This window comes from Salvelinus fontinalis, chromosome 31, assembly GCF_029448725.1.
Source record: "Salvelinus fontinalis isolate EN_2023a chromosome 31, ASM2944872v1, whole genome shotgun sequence".
In the NCBI taxonomy this organism is placed as follows: domain Eukaryota; kingdom Metazoa; phylum Chordata; class Actinopteri; order Salmoniformes; family Salmonidae; genus Salvelinus; species Salvelinus fontinalis.
In genome coordinates this window covers 32,110,262-32,135,036 of record NC_074695.1, presented here as the reverse complement: position 1 = coordinate 32,135,036, position 24,775 = coordinate 32,110,262, and the positions used below count along the sequence as shown (strand labels likewise).

At 41.6% G+C, this 24,775-nt stretch overlaps 1 protein-coding gene across 2 annotated transcripts in view; it reads right to left on the bottom strand.

Moving 5' to 3' along the window:
* Positions 1-257: 257 nt before the first annotated feature.
* Positions 258-24,775, bottom strand: part of LOC129830047 (neurotensin receptor type 1-like) — a 64,706-nt gene continuing 40,188 nt past the window's right edge. The window contains exons 2-5 of one of the 2 annotated variants that reach the window (XM_055892218.1): positions 18,179-18,380; positions 4,856-4,937; positions 4,253-4,372; positions 258-3,597 (exon numbers count right to left, since the gene is read on the bottom strand). In XM_055892218.1, the coding sequence (XP_055748193.1) occupies positions 3,348-3,597; positions 4,253-4,372; positions 4,856-4,937; positions 18,179-18,380 (654 nt within the window). In that variant the 3' untranslated portion in view covers positions 258-3,347. The remainder of the gene's footprint in view (positions 3,598-4,252; positions 4,373-4,855; positions 4,938-18,178; positions 18,381-24,775) is intronic. The other variant, XM_055892219.1, reaches the window with a different exon arrangement.

Sequence of the window (24,775 nt, the reverse complement as noted above, 5' to 3'; positions counted from 1 at the left end):
AATGATGCATGTGCTTGATATGCCTGCCTCTTGGTGTATCCATCTGGGAGTGTGTGGTGTGTGTACTTGGTGTGTGAGTGTGTGCGGCAGTATGAATGCACGGTGTGCCTGTGTGTGTGTGTGATTGGTGTGCCTGTGTGTGTGTACTTTGTGTCTGTGTGTGTGTACTTGGTGTGTGCGTGTCTGTGTACTTGGTGTGTGTGTGTGTGTGTGTCTGTGTGTGGAAGATCATCAACAACAGAGCAAGGAAACTGATATCACTATATTCACTCTTTTATTCATGGATAGCAAAATGAGATGGAACGATTTATTTTCAAAACATATATTATATAAAGCAGAGCCATCTATACAGTATATAACTCTTAGATAAAGCAGAAATAAGCCTCCATTGTCCATAACAAAAATAGCATAATCAAAACTCAAAGACATCACCATTGGCATAGAGAACAGTAGTTACAGTAAGCAGCAGGTGTACACTGAGTACTGAGCAAATCCTTAGATAAACGGTATGACTACGTACAACAGCACCTGTCAGAAGCTACACACTGGACACAGATGTCATTTCAACATCTAGTTTTGATATACATTTGGTTGAAACGTCAACTATTGTGAATTCAATGTGAAATGGACAAAACATGTCACCATGTCATTAGATTTAGGTTAAAAGCTACGTGAAAAATATTTGAAATGCCCTTACGTTGATGACTTTTTGCAAATGCAATGAGTTTTCCGTGTTGATTTAACATCATCACATAGATCTTTTTGGTTGAAATTAGGTGAAAACAATGTTGATTTAACAAGTTTTTGCCCAGTAGGTAAGTACCATGGTTCAGGGTTGTGGTCTATTTCAATGTACTGTGGCGTATTGAGGGGCGTGACACACCCTCCTTAGCCACTAAGAATTTCACTGTACTATTTACACCTGTTGTATCCTGTGCACGTGGGGAATACACTTTGAAACGTTAAACTATATTGAAGGCTACAAGGCGTTTGTTGGTGCATACTGTGTTACTAATCAAAGCCTGCCAGCAGCGTTGAAGAGGGGCATGCTTGTTCATACTGCATCCACTTTCAGTTCAGGAATTTGATGATCACCATTCATAGAATTAAATCATTACTCATTATTTTGATTTAGGATTCCAGACTTAAACATTTAGGCTACGCTGTGCTACTGTTGACTACATTCACCTCATATCCAAGTTATCTTTGGGGAGAAAAACATAACTTTAAAAGTTTTGTTTTCTTATTAGGATCACATTCAAACCATCACCATGGCAATGGCTGGGAAAGTGGTAACAGATTTGTGCCTAGATATCCTGAGCATAGCCTTGTACAACAAACTGTTACTCTGTCATTAATGCACTTAATACAGTGCCATTGGAAAGTATTTAGACCCCTTGACTTTTTCCACATTTTGTTAGGTTACAGCCTTATTCTAAAATTGATTAAATTATTTTTCCCCCCTCAATCTACACACAATACTCCATAATGACAAATTAAAAACGGGTTGTTAGAAATTTTTGCAAATGTATACAAAAAACAACTGATATCACATTTACATAAGTATTCAGACCCTTTACTCTGTACTTTGTTGAAGCACCTTTGGCACCGATTACAGCCTCGAGTCTTCTTGGGTATGACAAGCTTGACACACCTGTATTTGGGGAGTTTCTCCCATTCTTTTCACCAGATCCTCTTGAGCTCTGTCAGGTTGAATGAGATCGTCTCTGCACAGCTATTTTCAGGTCTCTCCAAAGATGTTCAATCGGGTTCAAGTCCGGGCTCTGGCTGGGCCACTCAAGGACATTCAGAGACTTGTCCGGAAGCCACTCCTGCATTGTCTTGGTTGTGTGCTTAGGGTCGTTGTACTGTTGGAAGGCGAACCTTCGCCCGAGGTCCTGAGTGCTCTGGAGCAGGTTTTCATCAAGAATCTCTCTGTACTTGGCTCTATTCATCTTTCCCTTGATCCTGGCTAGTCTCCCAGTCCATGCTGCTGAAAAACATCCCCACACCATGATGCTGCCACCACTGTGTTTCACTGTAGGGATGGTGCCAGGCTTCCTCCAGTTCCCAACTTATTGAGGGAAGCTTGTGGAAGGCTATCCGAAACATTTGACCCAAGTTAAACAATTGAAAGGCAATGCTACCAAATACTAATTGAGTGTATGTAAACTTCTGACCCACTGGGAATGTGATGAAATAAATAAAATATGAAATAAATCACCACTATTTTTCTGACATTTAACATTCTTAAAATAAAGTGGTGATCCTAACTGACCTAAGAAAGGTAATTTTAACTAGGATGAAATGTCAGGAATTGTGAAAAACTGAGTTGAAATGTATTTGGCTAAGGTGTATGTAAACTTCTGACTTCAACGGTAGCTGTGTTTGCTGTAATTGGTCAGGAGTTGGCATACTAGAAAAGCCTATAGGGCTCAACCCCACAGCAGATCATCCATTAACTGTAACTGCCATCTGTTGCTCCCCTTCATAATATTACATCTTCTCTCAGCATTTCATTAACATTCACATTCCAAGCAGACCATTTAATTGTTTTAATTACCAGACATGTTGTTTTTATCAATACTCTTTCCAGGCATTAGTTCCTCAGCAGATAACAAATGGTGGTTAATTTGATCACCATTCTCTGGATCCCAAAAAAGAGTTGGATAACACCCTGTGAAAGTCACCGCCCCTTCCACTTTACTGCCACGTCATGTCCCCTAATCTTATGCACGATTATTTCATCAAATTCATGAAAACACATTAGAGATATATATATATATACACATATATTTGTGTATGTGGATGAATTTACTTCTGCCAGATGCCTTTTATGAAGTTTTTGCCCTTGAAACACCATTGCTTTTAGTTTTTTCCCATTGAAGACCAATTAAAAAGCCTGCAATGTTCAAAAACTGTGGGGAAGTCACTTCCTGGTAACTGTCACAGCGTAGAGTTTTTTGCCTCCTATTTCAAAGATCCATACATATGCTGATAAGTGCAGAATGTTCTGATCGTCATCATATCATTTTATAAACTACTGTAAGTGGTTAAATCCGAGTAGCATTGATAGTTCTATAAAAATCTGAATGTACATAGATGTTACAATATTTACAGCGTTAAAGACTATTACATCCAACACTTAATCTTTCTTTCTTTTATTAGTGATCATACCAATATCACATTTTGGATCTGTTCTGTGTGTGTAGCCTATGTAGCACAACGTGTTAGTGATTCAAAGTGCCAGAGTCCCCATCAAGCCCATATTTAGTCCTGCCGAGTACTAGAATACATACATTGCAGTTCTGAAATGGAATGTTATCAGGGGTGTGGTTCTGTCGTCGTCAGTAGACGGTCTCCTTGATGATGTTGGAGGAGAAGGTGTGGTTACTGCAGATGCTGATGGAGTGTCTGGTCAGAGGACGTCTCTGTTTCTTGCGACGACATGGTAGGCAGAGGCAGCGGAGCGTGTTGAAGAAGATCTCCCGGTAGTTGGCTGAGACCAGGTTGTAGAGGACTGGGTTGATGGCTGAGCTCACATAGAAGAGGACGTTGGTCACCATGAAGAAGTAGTGGTAGTAATCATACCCTTCCCTGTCGGGGAGGTGGAGGGAGGGGAGCACAGGGAGGAACAATCAGTGGTTTTCATTGACTGATGCAATACTGAAAAGCTTCATATCACCAACATGTATGCCAATTAATGTGTCATTGTACATTTAAATAATTGTTTGCCCATAGTTTTCCTCTTTATAAACCACAAATGTTAACCAAATGTACTTCTACTGACCTCTCTAAGACAAATGTGTTTAAATTGAGCATTAGGTCTCAGATGATAGAGGGGTGAAGTAAACCATTGAAGAATGTCAGATGGGAAACCTTGTTTACAGAAGGCTTGTACAAAACATAAGGAACACCTTCTCTTTCCATGACAAACTGACCAGGTGAATCCAGGTGAAAGCTATAATCCCTTATTGATGTCACCTGTTAAATCCACTCCAATCAGTGTAGATGAAGGAGAGAAGACAGGTTAAAGAAGGATTTTTAAGCCTTGAGACAATTGAGACATGGATTGTTTATGTGTGCCATTCAGAGGGTGAATGGGCAAGACAAAATATTTAAGTGCCTTTGAACTGGGCATGGTAGTAGGTGCCAGGCGCACCGGTTTGTGTGTGTCAAGAACTGCAATGCTGCTGGGTTTTTCACGCTCAACAGTTACAGTTTCCCGTGTGTACCAAGAATGGTCCACTACCAAAGGACATCCAGCCAACTTGATACAACTGTGGGAAGCATTGGAGTCAACATAGGCCAGCATCCCTGTGGAACGTTTGCAACACCTTGTAGAGTCCATGCCCGACGAATTGAGGCTGTTCTGTGGGCAAAAGGGGGTGCAACTCAATATTAGGAAGGTGTGCCTAATGTTTTGTACACTCAGTATATATACACAACCACCTTCTCCATCTGTGAAGCTTTTAAAAAAAATTGTTTCTGGCACGTGCTTCCTTAGCTTTAAACTCCCGTCTGTAATCACTTACTCAATGGTGTGCATTTGGTTCAATTAAAAAAACATATTGAGAGTAGTCAGGCGATCGTTTGGACATTGGCGAGAGAAAGACTTAGCTAAATAAAGCTTGCACTCTCTCTGACAAATGATGCTAATTTAATCAGGGAGATCTATCTACTCTGAATGGGTGTCTGAGCTCCCCTCTGTCACCCTGCTCTGATGGATGACTCTCTGACCAGTCAACCAATGTGTGTGTACTATGTATGAAATAAAGTATATAAAACACTTATTGATGGATGTTCACTTATTTACTGGTATGTGTACCCATTGAAATGTCTGCATGTTACTCACTCTGTGAACTCTGCGTAACAGTACATGAGGCGCCGTACATAATACGGTAGATAGCACACCACAAAGGCAACAACCACAGCCCCTGCCGAGAGAGAGAGAGAGGTAAAGACATGTTATACTATTCAGGCAGAGGCTCCATCTGAAATGGTACCCTATCCCTTATATAGTGCACTATATTGATAGGAAGCCATTTGGGACAAAACCCGAGTGTGAATCTCTCTTTGTCATCAGGGTAACACATGATCAAAGCCTGCACAGTTGAATTAGGTGCAGTGGGTTTAAAACCTGTTTGGGATAGGGGGCAGCATTTTCACTTTGGATGAATCGCGTGCCCATAGTGAACTGCCTCCTACTCTGTCCCAGATGCTAATATATGCATATTATGATTACTATTGGATAGAAAACACTCTGAAGTTTCTAAAACTGATTGAATTATGTCTGTGAGTATAACAGAACTCATATGGCAGGCAAACTTCCAAAAAGGAAGTGAGAATTCTGAGAAGGGTGCACATTTGTGGCCTGCTGGAGGTCATTTTGCAGGGCTCTGGCAGTGCTCCTCCTTACACAAAGTCGGAGGTAGCGGTCCTGCTGCTGGGTTGTTGCCCTCCTACGGCCTCCTCCATGTCTCCTGATGTACTGGCCTATCTCCTGGTAGCGCCTCCATGCTCTGGACACTACGCGGACAGACACAGCAAACCTTCTTGCCACAGCTCGCATTGATGTGCCATCCTGGATGAGCTGCACTACCTGAGCCACTTGTGTGGGTTGTAGACTCCGTCTCATGCTACCACTAGAGTGAAAGCACCGCCAGCATTCAAAAGTGACCAAAACATCAGCCAGGAAGCATAGGAACTGAGAAGTGGTCTGTGGTCACCACCTGCAGAACCCCTCCTTTATTGGGGGATGTCTTGCTAATTGCCTATAATTTCCACTTGTTGTCTATTCCATTTGCACAACAGCATGTGAAATTTATTGTCAATCAGTGTTGCTTCCTAAGTAGACAGTTTAATTTCACAGAAGTGTGATTGACTTGGAGTTACATTGTGTTGTTTAAGTGTTCCCTTTATTTTTTTGAGCAGTGTATTATCAGTATACTATAGGTCAGGGATCATCAAATAGATTCAGCCGCGGGACGATTTTTTCTTGAGCAGATGGTCGGGAGGTCGCAACATAATTACAAATAATTTGTAGACTGCAAATTGACCGCAAGAAGCCCAAACAGATGTTTAACTAAAACATAATCATTTCGAACCTTGCTCACATTTGTATACGATCACTTCTCTCAAATTATGTGTGGGAATACAGATTTCTTAAATAAAAATCGCTGATTTCCCGGTGGTTGAAAAAAAAAAAAAAAAGGCTCTGACAACTTGGGGGGCCACACGCAGGCCAAATTCGGGCCGCGGACCGCCAGTTGGGGAACCGCGCTGTAGGTAATTGTCATTCTACTAAATAAACCAAAGACTAAATCAGCTTGATTGTTACAGGGTGAGATGGCACTGCAGTGGATAGCAGCCGTTTTACAGACTCCTGACCAATTCTGCTATTTTCTGTATTTTTTTACGCTGATCTTAACTGTTTTTGTACATAATATCTCTGCCAACCAAAAACAGCTTCTGGACATCAGAAAAGAGATCACTAACCTCAATTTGGATGACAATTTTTACTTCAACGTGTTTACTACGGACCAGGCCCTAATCCCAGGACTTGAAAGAGGAAGCGACGGCGCAAGAGTCAGAGGAGACGGTATCCTGACTGGACTATGTTGGCAAGCAAATAAACTGCCTCTACCCTCCATTCTATCATACAGTCACAAACTGGATGACCTTTGTTCGAGACTATTTTATCAACGGGACCTGAAGAACTGTAATATTCTATGTTTTTACCAACATGTCACCTGTGCAGCTATAGACGACACCATGCTAGATCTTCACGCACAGCAACAGATACAAGGCTCTCCCTTGCCCTCCTTTTGGCAAATTTGACCATAACTCTATCCTCCTGATTCCTGCTTACAAGCAAAAACTCTAGCAGGAAGTACCAGTGATGCGCTCAATACGGAAGTGGTCCGATGAAGCAGATGCTTAGCTACTGGACTATTACGCTAGCAGACTGGAAAAGGTTCCGGGATTCATCCGAAAACATCGAGGAGTTTACCACATCAGTCACCGGCTTCATTAATAAGTGCATCGATGATGTCGTCCCCACAGTGACCGTACGTACATATCCACACCAGAAACCATGGATTACAAGCAACTGAGCTATAGGCTAGAGCTGCCGCTTTCAAGGAGCGGGACACTAATTCTGACGCTTATGAAAAATAATGCTATGACCTCCGACGACCAATCAAACAGGCAAAGCATCAATACAGGACTAAGATCAAATTCTAGTACGCCGGCTCTGATGCTTGTCGGATGTGGCAGGCCTTGAAAATTATAATGTATTACAAAAGGGAAACACATCCGTGAGCTGCCTAGTGACGTGAGCCTACCGCCACATATGATTCCATATGTGTTATTTCATAGTTTTGAGGTCTTCACTATTATTCTACAATGTAAAAAATAGTAAAAATAAAGAAAAACCCTGGAATGAGTAGGTGTGTCCAAACTATTGACTGATACTGTACACATGTTCATGAAATATAAGAGATGACCATAATCACCCCCAGACACACCTGGCTAACTTGCTGTGTCATGTAATCCTCTGGCGAAGTGGAGTCTTTTCTTTAGACATGTAGCTAGCTAACGTTCGCTAGGTAGCGAACAGTACGCTTTAACTTGCAATGAAATGACTTTCTGACAAAATTAGAAATGTATAATATCTGAAAATGTAGCTAGCCTGTTACCCGTATACATGGCTGAACACTTCACAGCAGCGTGTCTTTTCCGTTTTGGTTTGTATATAGCTACAGCCGGTTTTTAGGTTTGAAAAATATTTACTTTACTTTCTAGGCAAGTCGGTTAAGAACAAACTCTTATTTACAATGACGGCCTACCGGGGAACAACTGCCTTGTTCAGGGGCAGAACGACAGATTTTTACCTTGTCAGCTTGAGGATTCAATCCAGAAACCTTTTAGTTACTGGCCCAATGCTCTAACCACTAGGCTACCTGCCGCTACATTAGGCTACCTGGCTCGTTGTTGTGTCAAGTTGCTCCAGTTCACAATGACCGTGTGCAGAAAGTGGTCCATCATACATTTTCCCACGGATCTTTGTCGATAGCGCCTGCTAAATTCTGCACAGCGATGTTGTTGAGAGCTGAAGCAACACTTTTGCAGTTTTCCATGGCAAACTTTATATCTTTCAAAAAAGCTGCAGTAACAAGGATTACAAATACTGAGCAGCTCGTGTTATAGAAAGAAGCGTGCTACATGGCAAGCCAATCCGAACTCATCTCTCGGCATGTCCAGCCCATCCATTATTTCAACCAATAATGGCTAGCTGGAAGGTCCCTGCCTTTTTCCGTGGCTAAACCAACTAGGCTCGTAATTTAACAATTGTATTCATATTTACAAATGGCATACATGTTTGTTATTAAGGCACATGAAAGTTCACATGTTCAAGAAGGCATTTTCTGAATAAAAAAACATTAAAATGCCTCTCCTGTGAAGTAGTGACGTGTGACATACGCCTAGTTTCTTGAAACAGGTCACAAATGTGATCTTTATAAACTCAAACACACACGAATTGAGCATTAAAACCCTTTCATTGTGGCAGGCTACCCCACTTGCCACGGAGAGCTACGACGAGGACCTGAGACATCTGAAGGAGAAAGTAGACGCCGGGGCCGACTTCATCATCACCCAGCTCTTTTTCCATATCGACCCCTTCCTCAAGTTTGTCAGGGACTTTAGGGCTAATGGGATCACCTTCCCCATCTTCCCTATCCAGGTTCTGTGGGACATGGGCCTAAACTGGGACATTGACGTGGGTATGTGTGGTCAAAGACTACATTTTATTGAGGGAGGTTTTAAAAAGGGAGGTGTAGCATCTGTGTACTTTGTAATGGTCTCTTTGAACAGAACATCCTTTCTAATGTGATGATAGCCAGCAAAGGTGTAACAAATTACCAAGTATGTTCAATGCAATTCAAAACAACTTTTCCTCATAATCAGACCATTGTCTCTTGGAATTTGAGTCAATTCCACATCGATGCCAGTCAATTCAGAAATTGAACAGATTCCATGATATTTATTGATAACACCACCATTGTAACGGAGATGCTAAGAGTCGAGAAACAGCTGAAACATTTAATAAAACAACAAACTTGGAACGAGACAACATAACACTAGCGCCTACGCATAAACACAGGAACAATACTGACTGGGGAAAGAATCTAAGGGAGTGCCAGTTATAGAGGTGGTAATAAGTGAGGTAATGGAGTCCAGGTGTGTCCGATGATGACGTGCAGGTGTGCGTAATGATTGATGCCAGGTGTGCGTAGTGACCGGGGTTAGTATTCCGGATACGCCGAACGCCAGAGGGAAAGAGTGGGAGTAGATGTGACAACCATGATGTGTGAATTTGTCCTTTTCCATAGTCTTAAATGTTTATTTTTTGCTGTGGGAGTACATCAGTTGCATAGAGACATCCTTTGTTTCTTCTTTACATTTGTTTTTCTGTCGGTCACATTTTGTCATGATGAGTACATTACAGGCTGGCGGTTTCACTCCTGCTCTCAGTCCAAGCCAATCTCTCTTCCTCAGTCTGGACACCCACACAATGACCACCCTGATGTGGTCCGTGGAAGCAGTTAAACATTTGTGTGAAACAGAGCAGAAAAGTTTGTCCCTATACGTTATGAGTTTACATTTTAAAATCAAGTTTGCTGTTTTCACTAGTCTCTTGTGACAGATGTGATGTCACACATGAGAATTGGTTCTCAGTGCCAAGATTAGTTTAAGCGAGCACTGATCTGGGGTCCAAATAAAAAAATAATTTAACTATTTTAATTGGATATTTGCAAGGATTGAAACGTTACCTCAGATGGGTGTCTATTAGGCAGTGTCAGTGACGCCCTGAAAGCTGCATCTTAACCTGGTTGAATCAGAGCCTTGGCTTTAGTCATGGACCATAAAGGATGATTAGAGATGTTGGAGCCTTATTATGGTCAAGCTTATTGTATCTGTAAATCACAATTAACATGTCTTTCCAATTCATTCCTATATTTGTTTTATTGTCCTTGATGATCTAATAGCGAGGACAATTACAAAACTTGAATCTCAGAGAATGAATGAAATTGTGATAACTGTTATGATTATCAGCTAGCAGTGCTATCAAATCCTGGATCAAGTTCACAGAATATACAATAGTATACAGATATGGGATGTGTGCACCCAGTCTTTCTGTGTATGTGGGTCTTTATCTTATGGTCAAGTTAACAAAACTGTGTCTAATTAGCAAACTTGCATGTCTGCACATATGCTTTCACAATGGACAATCAGTTGTTACAGGAACTATGTTGGACTGTATGGAATTTTATCCAATGGGTCGGTGGTGGAATTCCTTGCGAGACACATATTTCCCTGGAAATTCTACAATACAGAGTTCTGCGAAGAGTGCTTTTAGTCTATGAATGCTGCAAGTTTCATTGTCTTACCTTTACAAATGGCATGTGATATCATGTTGGCTTATTAGCACATGAAAGAGATGATAGAGCGGGAAGAAAGGGTATCTCGCTGTAGTTTTGTGAGTCAAAGCGCTGTCTGTCTCCACGTGGAGCTCCACTGTGGCTCTGATCAAAGTCTATTTAACCCCACCATCCAGCCGTTAGCAACATGAAGCAGCAGGGGTGCAAAGACACACACTTAAACATTAACACAGAGCAAATAAACATGAAAGAGTAAAACAGTAATTTCTCAGTGACTCAGCTTGGACAGACGGTAATACTGTCACAGTGATTAAACCCTCTGATTTACTCCAGGGTTGGTTCATTTCTGAACGCGCACATACACTCTCTCATACACACACATTAAGTCCACTTAGTTCCACTCTATGATTGCCATTAAATTAAGAATGGGCCTTTCCATTTTTTTCTGTCATGATTGTGATCAGAGGCAGGAGTGACAGGCATGAGCTAGTGTGTGCAGGGGAGGTTAATGTCTGTTACCAAAACAAGCCAGTTGCATCAGTTTGAGTGGAACTCTTGAGTGCTGTCACTGAGTGCTGTCACTGAGGTTAAGTGCCAACAGTAATGGCCTTGTCCTACTACTATATGGCAGTTTTTCAGAAAGATTCCCTTTGCATGTATTTATCAGTGGGCAGCTAGTTCACTAAGAGGACAGAGGCTGATGATTATGGTCCACTACTGTTTCAAGTGCATGTAATCACTGAGTGGCGTCCGTCCGTCTTCCCCTCTAGGAGGAGGAGGCATTGAGCTAATAATGCTGACAGCCTGATGCCAGGCATAAAGAAACAACTCCATCCTATTATTATGGTAATCAGGAGTTGAAGGAGGTTAACTTGTCCTTTGAAGACTTTGGTCATGTGTCTACCCAACTAGCCACAGCAGATGGAGAAGCTGTGAGATCCTATTCTCCTTTTTGGTACTTCATTAACCACATTTCCATCCAGAGTTTTTAGGTGAGTAAAGTCATAACTTAGAAAATAAATAATGACAGCTGGGATGGAAATAGGACGTTTCGGTACAATTTTATAAATGCCGACAGATCATTCCTTCGTTCTTTTTGTGTCGGTAAAATTAACTATGCGAGATTTGTAATGGAAACGCCTATTGATATAATGACCATCATATCGAAGCAAACTTGGAGTCACGCAATGATATGTTGTGTGGTCCTCCCACTACGACTAGGGAAACCATGCAGTTTATTAGGCTACAGATTAAATAACTTATGAACTTCACAGTGCGGTGAAAGTGCACAGTGATCTTGATGCTCCTTTCCAATAAATATCGAGGTTCTGATTCTGATGACATGATGATCCATAATTGATTGCAGTTTGACAACAAAAAAAATCCCGGCAAAAAATTATTCTACATTGGAGATAATATAAAACAAGTATTGGAAACAATTAGATACTATGAAAAATCTGGGAAATCAGGCCTGGTGTTCATAGCGGATGTTGAAAAGGCTTTTGATAAAGTATGCCTGGAATTTATATATAAATGCCTGAAATATATACATTTTGGAGAATATGTTATACAATGGGTTAAAGTTATCTATAGTAACTCAAGTTGTAAAATAGTAAATAATCACTACTTCTCCGAAAGTATTAAACTGTCAAAGAGGAGTAAAACAAGGTTGTCCACTATCGGCATATCTATTTATCATGGCCATCAAAATCTTAGCTATTAAAATTAGATCCAACAATAATATCAAGGGGCTTAAAAACAAAGTTGTCATTGTACGCTGATGGTTCATGTTTTATTTCCAATCCACAATTTGGATCCCTGAACAGCCTCAGTGTATTATAATGTACTATACTACGTATTAGATCACAACAAAAAAAACTTGTACATTACTGTGTAGTTTACCAATAAATGGTCTGATGGTGATGTGGACATACTCGGTATTCATATCCCAAAAGAAATTCTCACTACAATACATTTTAATAGAAAGTTTAAAAAATAGATAAGATCTTTCTACCATGGAAAGAAAAATACCTGTCTATTTGTGAGAAGAAAAAAATCACCCTGATTAACTCTTTAGTCGTATCCCAGTTTACCTATTTGCTTGTGGCCTTGCCTACACCTAGCAACCTGTTCTTTTATTATATGAGCTAAAAATATTACATGTTATTTGAAACGGCAAGCAAGACAAAATTAAACAGGCCTATTTATATAATGAATATGAATTCCGAGGGAAGAAATTATTAAATATTAAAGCATTAGACCTCTCACTAAAGGCTTCAGTCATACTTAAATCCAAACTGGTTCTCAAGTAGATTAGTAAGAATGTCTCACCCCAGGTTCAAGAATGGCCCTTTTCCCTTCATTCAGATTATAATATCTCACTTTCATTTTTTTTTATTGAAATCATCTCCAAAATATCACTTTTTACAACAAGTGATAGAAAGTTGGTTGCAATTTCACTTTAATCCACCAGAAAAGACAGAACAAATAATACAGCAAATATTATGGTTAAACTATATATAACATCGCCGAAGTCGAGGATCGATAGGATAGTCAGTTTTACTAGGGTAAGTTAGGCGACGTGAGTGAAGGAGGCTTTGTTGCGAAATAGAAAGCCAATTATTGATTTGATTTTGGATTGGAGATGTTTAATATGAGTCTGGAAGGAGAGTTTACAGTCTAGCCAGACACCTAGGTTTTTATAGATGTCCACATATTCTAGGTCGGAACCGTCGGAGCTGTTGGCCGAGGTTGGAGTAGCCAGGTGGAAGGCATGGCCAGCCGTTGAGAAATGCTTGTTGAAGTTTTCGATTATCATGGATTTATCGGTGGTGACCGTGTTACCTAGCCTCAGTGCAGTGGGCAGCTGGGAGGAGGTGCTCTTGTTCTCCATGGACTTTACAGTGTCCCAGAACTTTTTGGAGTTAGAGCTACAGGATGCAAATTTCTGCTTGAAAAAGCTAGCCTTTGCTTTCCTGACTTCCCTGAACAGTTGCATATCGTGGAGACTATTCAATGCTATTGCAGTCCGCCACAGGATGTTTTGTGCTGGTCGAGAGCAGTCAGGTCTGGAGTGAACCAAGGGCTATATCTGTTCTTAGTTCTGCATTTTTTCAACGGGGCATGCTTATCTAAGATGGTGAGAGGTCTAAGAAGTTACTTTTAAAGAATGACCAGGCATCCTCAACTGACGGGAAGAGGTCAATTAGAAAGGCCTGCTCGCAGAAGTGTTGTAGGGAGCGTTTGACAGTGATGACGGGTGGTCGTTTGACCGCGGACACGTAGCAGATACAGGCAATGAGGCAGTGATCGCTGAGATCCTGATTGAAGACAGCAGAGGTGTATTTGGAGGGCAAGTTGGTCTGGATAATGTCTATGAGGGTGCCCATGTTTACGGATTTAGGGTTGTACCTGGTGGGTTCCTTGATGATTTGTGTGAGATTGAGGGCATCTAGCTTAGATTGTAGGACTGCCGGGGTGTTAAGAATATCCCAGTTTAGGTCACCTAACAGAACAAACTCTGAAGCTAGATGGGGGGCGATCAATTCACAAATGGTGTCCAGGGCACAGCTGGGAGCGGTCGGTAGCAGGTGGCAACAGTGAGAGACTTATTTCTGGAGAGATTCATTTTTAAAATTAGAAGTTCAAACTGTTTGGGTATGGACCTGGAAAGTATGACATTACTTTGCAGGCTATCTCTGCAGTAGATTGCAAGTCCTCCCCCTTTGGCAGTTCTATCTTGACGGAAAATGTTATAGTTGGGTATGGAAATCTCAGAAATTTTGGTGGCCTTCCTAAGCCAGGATTCAGACACGGCAAGGACATCAGGGTTGGCAGAGTGTGCTAAAGCAGTGAGTAAAACAAACTTAGGGAGGAGGCTTCTGATGTTGACATGCATGAAACCAAGGCTTTTTCGATCACAGAAGTCAACAAATGAGGGTGCCTGGGGACATGCAGGGCCTGGGTTTACCTCCACATCACCCGAGGAACAGAGGAGGAGTAGGATGAGGGTGCGGTTAAAGATAATCAAAACTGGTCGCCTAGAGCATTGGGGACAAAGAATAAAAGGAGCAGATTTCAGGGCATAATGTGCAGACAGGGGTATGGTGGGGTGCGGGTACAGCGGAGGTAAGCCCAGGCACCGGGTGATGATAAGAGAGATTGTATCTCTGGACATGCTGGTTATAATGGGTGAGGTCACCGCATGTGTGGGAGGTGGGACAAAGGAGGTGTCAGAGGTATGAAGAGTAGAACTAGGGGCTCCATTATAAACTAAAACAATGATAACTAACCTGAACAACAGTATACAAGGCATATTGACATTTGAGAGAGACATACAGCGAGGCATAAAGTAATCGCAGATATTGATTGGGAGAGCTAGCTAAGACGACAGGTGAGACAGCAACAGCTAATCAGCTAACACAACAACAGCAGGTAAAATGGCGATGACTAGGCAGAGAGGGTCGGAATAACTACACCCAGAGCCTGAGTTCGCGGCTGGGGCCGACAGATAAAAAAAATAAACAGAATGGAGTACCGTGAATTAATGGACAGTCCAGCAGGCATCAGCTATGTAGCCAAGTGATCATAGTGTCCAGGGGGCAGCAGTAGATGGAACAGGGAAGCCGCGGAGTAGTTGCCACTACGCTAGCGACACAGCGTTTAAAGTTAGTAGCCCAGGGCTAGTAGGAGCGTCTGCTCCGACGGAGGCCGGTTGAAGGCACAGCGGATGGAGTATTCGTCGGCAGACCAGTCATGGTGGTGCGGCGGGGCGCCGGGTCGACAGAGGATCTAAGCCAGATGGCGAAAGAGGTATTGTAGAATTTAGTTTGCTAGCCGGGAGATGCGCCTGGCTCACGGCTAACTGGTGCTAGCTTCGTGGCAGGGGCGTTAGCCACTAGCTAGCTGTGAAGATCAGAAGTGGTGGTCCAGGGATTACGGCAGGAATCCGGAGTTGTAATGGAGAGATAGTTCAATACTGGTAGATTGGCAAGTATTATCCAGGCTAAAAAACAGGGCTGGTATCTGTGCAGAAGGGGAAAAGGCGCTAGCAGTGACTAACAATGACTAAATAGCTTGTAACTAATTAGCTTCTGGTGGTTCTTGAATGTGTTCTAAAATTAAAAATAATAACGATTCCGTATCACATTGGGTGAGGCAGGTTATCGGAAGGTATCGAATTAAAATGGAAAAGAGTGAAAATAAAATATATACAAAAAAGAAAAATACAAAAGTACACGAGAGGACGAACAAAAACACTTCTTCACTGCTACACCATCTTGGATCTTATTTAGGGTCTTCATAGCAAAGGGGGTGAATACATATGCCGCACCACTTTTCCACTTAAATTGTTTTTTTTGTTTTTTTGAAACAAGTAATTTTTTTTATTTTACTTCACAAATTTGGACTATTTTGTGTATGTTCATTATATGAAATCCAAATAAAAATCTATTTAAAATACAGGTTGTAATGCAACAAAATAGGAAAAACGGCAATGGGGATGAATACTTTTGCAAGGCACAGTACGTAGCTGAAGGACAGAATTAAAAACAAACAAAAAGATAACTATTGTAAAATACATTGTGTCCGTAAAATGTACATAGTATGTACAGTATAAGCTGGAAGTAGAAGCCTAAGTGTTGTTAGTTTACTCCAATTAGGGGAGGGGTGGTAGGGCTAGGGGAAAATAATAAAGGAAGATGACCTGGCCTCCACAATCATCCAACCTCAACCCAATTGAGATGGTTTGGGGTGAGTTGGACCGCAGAGTGAAGGAAAAGCAGCCAACAAGTGCTCGGCATATGTGGGAACTCCTTCAAGACTGTTTGAAAAGCATTCCTCATGAAGATGGTTGAGAGAATGCCAAGCGTGTGCAAAGCTGTCATCAAGGCAAAGGGTGGCTACTTTGAAGAATCTCAATTATAACATATTTTGTTATACACGCACGTGCCAAGACCAGAGTTTTTGTGACAAAACTCTTAAGTAGAGTTGAAAATGCGATGGAAACACATTGAACTTCAGATTTTTATTCAGTACATGAAAACTTAAGCGAAAAAGTACAGTTTGTGTGCACTACATCCTCACGCACTGATTTTTATCTGTAACAAGTCTGTTTGGTGGAAACGCCACTGTGGGAAAATGCGCAGATTTTGGGATATTCGCATGAAAATTTGTCACCAATTAGATGAAAACCTGGCTAATGGAAAGGATTTATTCAGGTAGTAGATTTGGCTGCAGGTTCTCGCTTAGAGAGTGTGTCCCTAAATAGACTGCGAGTGAAATCAGTAGTGCTTAGAGATATGAAGAGTGAGGCTCAGGCTGGATGGGCCGGCGTCTGTTCTTTTATACATCTTTACGCATATTTGTCATGGGAAGGAGGACTACTTTGGCATCCTTGGATAAATGTACTCTTTATAGCTCCAGTACACCATTATATCAATCAACTCAGTGTGGCCTTATGGTTAGTGTGTCTAACATTGGAAGGTTGGGAGTTTGATCCCTGGCCGAGTCATACCAAAGACTGTAAAAATGGGCCCTGATGTGTTTTTGCTTGGCATTCAGCATTAAATAGATAGATAGGGGGTAAGGCCCTGTGAAAGACTAGCGTCCTGTCCAGAGGTGGTACTTGTACATCAAGCCGGCTCACACTACAGAAATAGGACATACTACTGTTCCTATGAGCTGTTACTGCTCGTGCAAGGTTACTTACAATTTTTTCCTCCAAACATAACGATGGTCATTATGGCCAAACAGTTCTATTTTTGTTTCATCAGACCAGAAGACATTTCTCCAAATAGTATGATCTTTGTCCCCATGTGCAGATGCAAACCGTAGTCTGGCTTTTTTATTAGCGGTTTTGGAGCAGTGCCTTCTTCCTTGCTGAGAGGCTTTTCAGGTTATGTTGATGTAGGATTCGATTTACTGTGAATATAGATACTTTTGTATCTGTTTCCTCCAGCATCTTCACAAGGTCCTTTACTGTTGTTCTGTGGATTGTTTTGCACTTTTCGCACCAAAGTACGTTCATCTCTAGGAGACAGAACGTGTCTCCTTCCTGAGCGGTATGACGGCTGCATGGTCCCATGGTGTTTATACTTTCGTACGATTGTTTGTACGGATGAACGTGGTGCCTTCAGCCGTTTAGAAATTGCTCCCAAGGAGGAACCAGACTTGTGGAGGCCTACAATTTATTTTCTGAGGTCTTGGCTGATTTCTTTTGATTTTCCCATGATGTCAAGCAAAGAGCCACTGAGTTTGAAGGTAGGCCTTGAAATACATCCACAGGTACATCTCCAATTGATTAAAATGAAGTCAATTAGCCTATCAGAAGCTTCTAATGCCATGACATCACTTTCTAGAATTTTCCAAGCAGTTTAAAGGCACAGTTAACTTAGTGTATGTAAACTTCTGACCCACTGTAATTGTGATACAGTGAATTATAAGTGAAATAATCTGTCTGGAAACAATTGTTGGAAAAATTACTTGTCATGTACAAAGTAGATGTCCTAACCGACTTGCCAAAACTATAGTTCGTTAACAATACCTTTCTGGAGTGGTTGAAAAACGAGTTTTAATGACTTCAACCTAACTGTATGTAAACTTCCGACTTCAACTGCACATACCTGTTTAAGCATTTATGCCAGTTAAAAGGAATAGTCTTGTGTTTAACTCTTCATAGCTGTGTGTGTGTGTGCGTGCTTGTATGTGTACACAAGTGAGCATTGTATACTCACGTAGAACCATGACTCCATGACGCAGCGACTGTGTGCGGTTTGGCTCCACAGCGATACTCAGCATGGTAGGGTTGCCTTCAATGATGCAAATGCGGGTGTCCTGCTTCGTCTCTCTGAACATACGCAGCAACTGACTGGCGATGACTCCGTTCAGAGCAGATATGGCTACCATGGGAACCACAAAGGACAGGAACACATTCACCTGTCCAGAGAAAGGGAGGGTCAGCGAGATAAAGTTAGTAAGACTGTGTACTTTTTGGAATTCTGCCAATGAGCCAATATAGTATTTGCCTCAAACAGTTTTGGAAATGCAATCATCAACGATCAATAGACATATTTATTCCTTTTAAGTCTGTTTAAAAGTTGGTCTGAAAGAGAGAGAGTAGAGGAGAGGACAATGTGGAAGATGGCCCTGTACCTGTGTCTGGATATAATTAGTTATATGTTATCTGATATCTGAATGCTACACCAGAAGTTTCAGCCATGTTCCCCTCTCTTATTAGCTGCTGTCCTTTAATATCAGCGGTGGCGCTTGAACAATATGCATTCCATTGGAATGAAAGTGTTTCATCATTAGTATTCTGGGAACCCCTATCCCCACCCCGCCCTACCTGCTATGCCCCCACAGTCCCCGCCTTGCACCGCTCCCATTGTTTTTTCAAGCGCAACGATAATTTCGGATGAAAGATGTTAATCGTCTTAACAGATTGCAGAATTTTAGCGGCTCTCAGTTTGCCTAGATTACATACTGATTAGGCTTGAAAAGGGGAGAAAACAGATAATGCCATGGTATGCTGTCAAAAGAATAATTTGGGCAAGTGCTTTTACAAAGCTGGTGCTGTAATGTGTGACCAAGCTAAATCTTTGGATAATTATTTTTGTCATGCACTTTGTTGTGCTCATGATAGGGGGTTCTACAAAATCACCCCAAACAACCCAAAACAGGTACCCAAAACAGATACGCAGAACAACCCAAAATTAGCCAAAATTAGCCAAAAGATCCCAAACAGGTATCCAAAACAACCCAAAAGTACCCAAAGCAACCCAAAACCAAAAGTACCCAAAAGGAACACAAACTATCGGAGGAGCTTGGCCTGGATGTATCACCGGAGGATCTGGAGCGATGCCATCAGATCAGCATGAAACAGAAGAACACTAAATACCCTTGCATGGTAATCTATAAGCTGTGAAACTGTGCGACCAAAGTCAACATTCTGAAGACAAGGGGGAAAGGAGATTAAAATCCATGGCCAGTCCATTTGATTCATCAAGGATCTGTCTGCTAAACTGAGGGAAAAACGTAAGCAATTCCTTCCTTTCAAAGGAAAGAGGAATCAAGACTCCATTCCGATTCCCGGCAGTGCTGTGGGTATGGAAGGGAACACAGAGGATGAAGTTCACATGCGCCAATGAAGCCCTGAACAGGTTGCAGGAAACCTTTCCAGTTGAGAGCCCAATGCCCTAAGGAGAGGAAGAAGCTGAAAAAAGTGATAAGCATACTAGGCTACATACAGTGATGCCCAAGACCAGTTTATTGTAAGTTCAGACAATATTCTTTCCCCCAATGCAATCTAGACTCTATTGTCCCCAAGTAACTGTTCTTCTTTAGGAAATAGGGTTGGAATTCGCCGATGCCAATGAGATACATGGACACTGAAACACAATATAAAATGGGAAATATAGCATGTATGTTAGTAATTGTCAATAATTGTTCTGTGGATGTGTGTGTGTTTGTGTGGGAGAGAGGGTGTGAGTGGGTGTGTGTATGTGCATATGGGTATACACTGAGTATACCAAACATTAGGAATATTGAGTTACCCCCCATCCCGCACTTTTGACCTCCGAACAGCCTCAATTCATCAGGGCATGGACTCTACAAGGTGTCAAAAGCATTCCCATGTTGACTCCAATGCTTCCACCGTTGTTTCAAGTTGGCTGGATGTTGTTTGGGTGGTCGATCATTCTTGATACACACAGGAAACTGTTGAACATGAAAAACCCAGCAGCGTTGCAGTTCTGTACACAAACCGGTATTCCCGGCACCTACTACCAAACCCTGTTCAAAGGAACTTAAATATTTCGACTTGCCCATTCACCTTCTGGATGGCACACTTACACAATCCATGTCTCAAGTGTCTAGGCTTAAAAATCCTTCTGTAGCCTGTCTCCACCCCATTTACACTGATTGAAGTGTATTTAACAAGTGAAATCAATAAGGGATAATAGCTTTCACATGGTCAGTCTATGTCATGCAACGTTTGTTTTGTACACTCAGTGTGTGTTGTGTGTGAATGAAGGATAATGGATGAGTAAGTAGATGTAGAGAGGGGTGTAGACGTGTCTGAAAAAGATGGAAGTTGGGATAAACTTGCCCTGGGTGGGTAAGAGAGGACATGGGGCGCAAGGGTGGGTATGGATGGGAGGGTGGAACAAGCTATGCTTGTTTGGCAAAAAGGGTGAGTAAAAAGTAAAAATGTGAGGTTGGAATAAGCTTGGGTGGGGTAAAGGGGGGAGAACTGGGAGGGGTGTTTTTTGTGTGACTTACAAACCCATTGTAAAATGAATACGAGTTCTGGACAGATAAGAAAGGATGTTTAATTAATCATTATTATACCTTGCTTGTCATAACAAAGATCCAATGGTGGGTATTGGTGAGAATGGAGAGGGGCTTTAGCCAGGGGATTGGGATGGGGTGACTGGGAGGGCATCAGACACTTCTCTTAGGCGTGTGTGGTGCCTCCACTGATCCCATTTCAGTCTCTCGGTGGACCCTCTCTCCCAAATTAGACACCCAACAGCCACTATACTTTAATTTATAAGGTAATACAAACTGACCACAGTAGTTAACTGTCAGTCTTTCTTCAATATATGTATAATGACATAATGCACATTAGGAGAGGAGTTTGAGCTAAGAAGCCCTAAAAAGGCACAGCAGCTCAAGTACAAAGACGTGCCATGCTTTATGCTTTTATTTTTTTGGTCTGCTGAGTCCACATGCCCGCACATTCGGATGGATTCAGACCCCTTGACTTTTGCCACATTTTGTTACATTACAACCTTATCCTAAAATTGATTAAATTGTTTTAATACCCAGCATCAATCTACACACAATTCCCCATAATGACAAAGCAAAAAGGGTTGTATTTTTTTATTTTGCACATTTATTCAAAAAAACTAAACAGAAATACATTATTTAGACCGTTTGCTATGAGAATGGAAATTGAGATCAGGTGCATCTTGTTTCCATTGATCATACATGAGTTGTTTCAACAACTTGATTGGAGTCCACCTGTGGTAAATTCAATTGATTGGACATGATTTGGAAAGGCACACACCTGTCTATAGAAGATCCCACAGTTGACAGTGCGTGTCAGAGCAAAAACCAAGCCATGAGGTCGAAGCAATTGTCCGCAGAGCACCGAGACAGGATTTCATTTCTATTATGGTGCTTCTATTTCAAGAGAAATTCAAATACATTTTACAGTAGCCTATGTCTTTCCTACCTAAAACATTCGTTAATAGATTTGAATTCCTTTAAAATAGAAACCACATATCCTAATGTTAGAAAGTAGAATATAAACTAGATATTGGCTACTGTGGGTCGGGTAGGCTAAATAATTACAGCCGAATAGGCCAATTAAAATAATAGTTAAAGGTAATGAAAAATGCTAGGTAGAGCAGGCCCAGATATTTTTTATCTGGTCGAATTACACTCCTCGATCTTACAGTGCCTTCAGAAAGTATTCATACCCCTTGACTTATTCTACAGTTTATTGTGTTACAGCCTGAATTCCAAATTGATTAAATAAAACAGCTCACCCATCTACACACAATAACACATAATGACAAAGGGAAAACATGTTTTTAGAAATGTTTGCAAAATGATTGGAGATTAAATACAGAAAAACCTCATTTACAGTGAATCAGAAAGTATGTACTGCGCAATTCAGAATCCTGAGTGGTGCAGTGGTCTAAGACACCGCATCTCAGTGCAAGACGTGGTTCCAATCCAGGCTGCGTCACATTCGGCCGTGATTGGGCGGCACACAATTGGCTCAGCGTCGTCCGGGTTAGGCCATCATTGTAAATAAGAATTTGTTCTTAACTGACTTGCCTAGTTAAATAAAGGTTAAATAATAATACATTTAGACCCTTTCACTTTTTCTACATTTTGTTATGCAACTGCCTCATTCTAAAATTGATTAAAAGTGTTGTTTCCCCCCCTCATCAAGCTACACACAATACCCCATAATGACAAAGCAAAAACAGGTTTTTAGAAATGATTGCACATTTTTTGAATAAGAAATCTGATATCACGTGACCGACCAGCTCAATTCGGATTTAAGTAGGAACATTTGAAATGGTGTTTTTTCCATTGGATAAAAGTAGGGACTCATTGTAAATAAGAATTGGTTCTTAACTGACTTTCCTAGTTAAATAAAGATTACATAAATATATGGAGTCTTTTATTCAGACATGTAGTTAGCTAGCTAAACACTGAACCATAATCCAAACTCATAATGTTACTACCCTGCATGAATATGCAGGTAGCTAACCAACCAGGTTCAATGTTAGCTAGCTAACATTAGGCTATAGCTAGTAATCAAATGGCTTTGAGATACAAGTAATATTACAACAGATCATACACGTAACGTTGGTTAGCGAGCTAGCTAACAGTACACTTCAACTTGAGATGAAAGCGACTTTCTAACAAAATTAGAAACATATAATATCTGAAAATGTAGCTAGCTAGACACTCTTACCCATAGACATGGATGGACACTTCTCCCGCTCTGTCACAGATGCAATGGTTACGCTTAGTTTTTAGATTTAATCCGGAGACAGCTGTTTTATAACAGCCTTCTGTGTGTTCTCTTTTTGATCCCTCTGCATAATTGCAATCAAACGGCAAAATCTCCTTAGCTATCATATTCTAATTCCACCGGGCATTCCACTGATTTCAAAACTCGGTCCTCCAGGAAGTGGAGAACAAACCTGTTGCAGTTTTACTACGTGATATCTTTAAAAAAAAAGTTGCCTACACATACGGACCAGCTTATGTTATAGACCGAAGCATGCTACATGGCAGACCAATCCGAACTCATCTCTCGGCATGTCTAGCCCATCCATTATTTCAGCCAATCATGGCTAGCGGGAAGGTTCCTGACTTTTTCTATGGCTAAATCAACTAGGCTCGCAATTTAACAATTTTATTTACAGATGGCATACACGTTTGTTATTAGGCCATATGAAAGTCCACATGTTCAAGAAGGCATTTCTGCCAAAAAAATGCATGTTGATCCAAAAAATGTTTACTTTCAAATGCCTCTCCTGTGAAGTAGTGACTTGCGACTTACGCCTAGTTTCCTGAAACGAGTCACATTTACATAAGTATTCAGACCCTTTACTCAATACTTTGTTGAAGCACCTTTGGCATCGATTACAGCCTCGAGTCGTCTTGGATATGATGCCTCAAGCTTGGCACACCTGTATTTGGTGAGTTTCTCCCATTCTTCTCTGCAGATTCTCTCAAGCTCTGTCAGGTTGGATGGGGAGCGTCGCTGCACAGCTATTTTCAGGTCTCTCCAGAGATGTTCGATAGGGTTCAACTCCGGGCTCTGGCTGGGCCACTCAAGGACATTCAGAGACTTGTCCCGAAGTTACTCTTGCATTGTCTTGGCTGTGTGTTTAGGGTCGTTGTCCTGTTGGAAGGTGAATCTTTGCCCCAGTCTGAGGTCCTGAGTGCTCTGGAGCAGGTTTTCATCAAGGATCTCTTTGTACTTAGCTCCGTTCATCTTTCCCTCAATCCTGACTAGTCTCCCAGTCCCTGCCACTGAAAAACATCCCCACAGCATGATGCTGTCACCACCATGCTTCACCGTAGGGTTGGTGCCAGGTTTCCTCCAGACGTAATGCTTGGCATTCAGGCCAAGGAGTTCAATCTTGGTTTCATCAGACCAGAGAATCTTGTTTCTCATGGCCCGAGAGTACTTTTGGTGCTTTTTAGAAAACTCCAAGTGGGCTGTCATGTGCCTTTTACTGAGGAGTGGCTTTTGTCTGGCCACTCTACCATAAAGGCCTTGGTGGAGTGCTACATAGATGGTTGTCCTTCTGGAAGCTTCCCCCGTCTCCACAGAGGAACTCTGTAGCTCTGTCAGAATGACCATTGGGTTCTTGGTGACCTCCCTGACCAAGGCCCTTCTCCCCCGATTGCTCAGTTTGGCCGGGCGGCCAGTTCTAGGTGGTTCCAAACTCTTTCCATTTTAGAATGGAGGCCACTTTTTTCTTGGGGACCTTCAATGCTGCAAAAATGTTTTAATACCCTTCCCCAGATCTGTGCCTCGACACAATCCTGTCTTGGATCTCTACGGACACTTCCTTCGACCTCATGGCTTTGTATTTGCTCTGACATGCACTGTCAACTTTGAGACCTTCTATAGACAGGTGTGTACCTTTCCAAATCATGTCCAATCAATTGAATTTACCACAGGTGGACTCCAATCAAGTTGTAGAAACATCAAGGATGATCAATGGAAATAGGATGCACCTGAGCTCACTTTCGAGTCTCATAGCAAAGGGTCTGAATACGTATGTAAA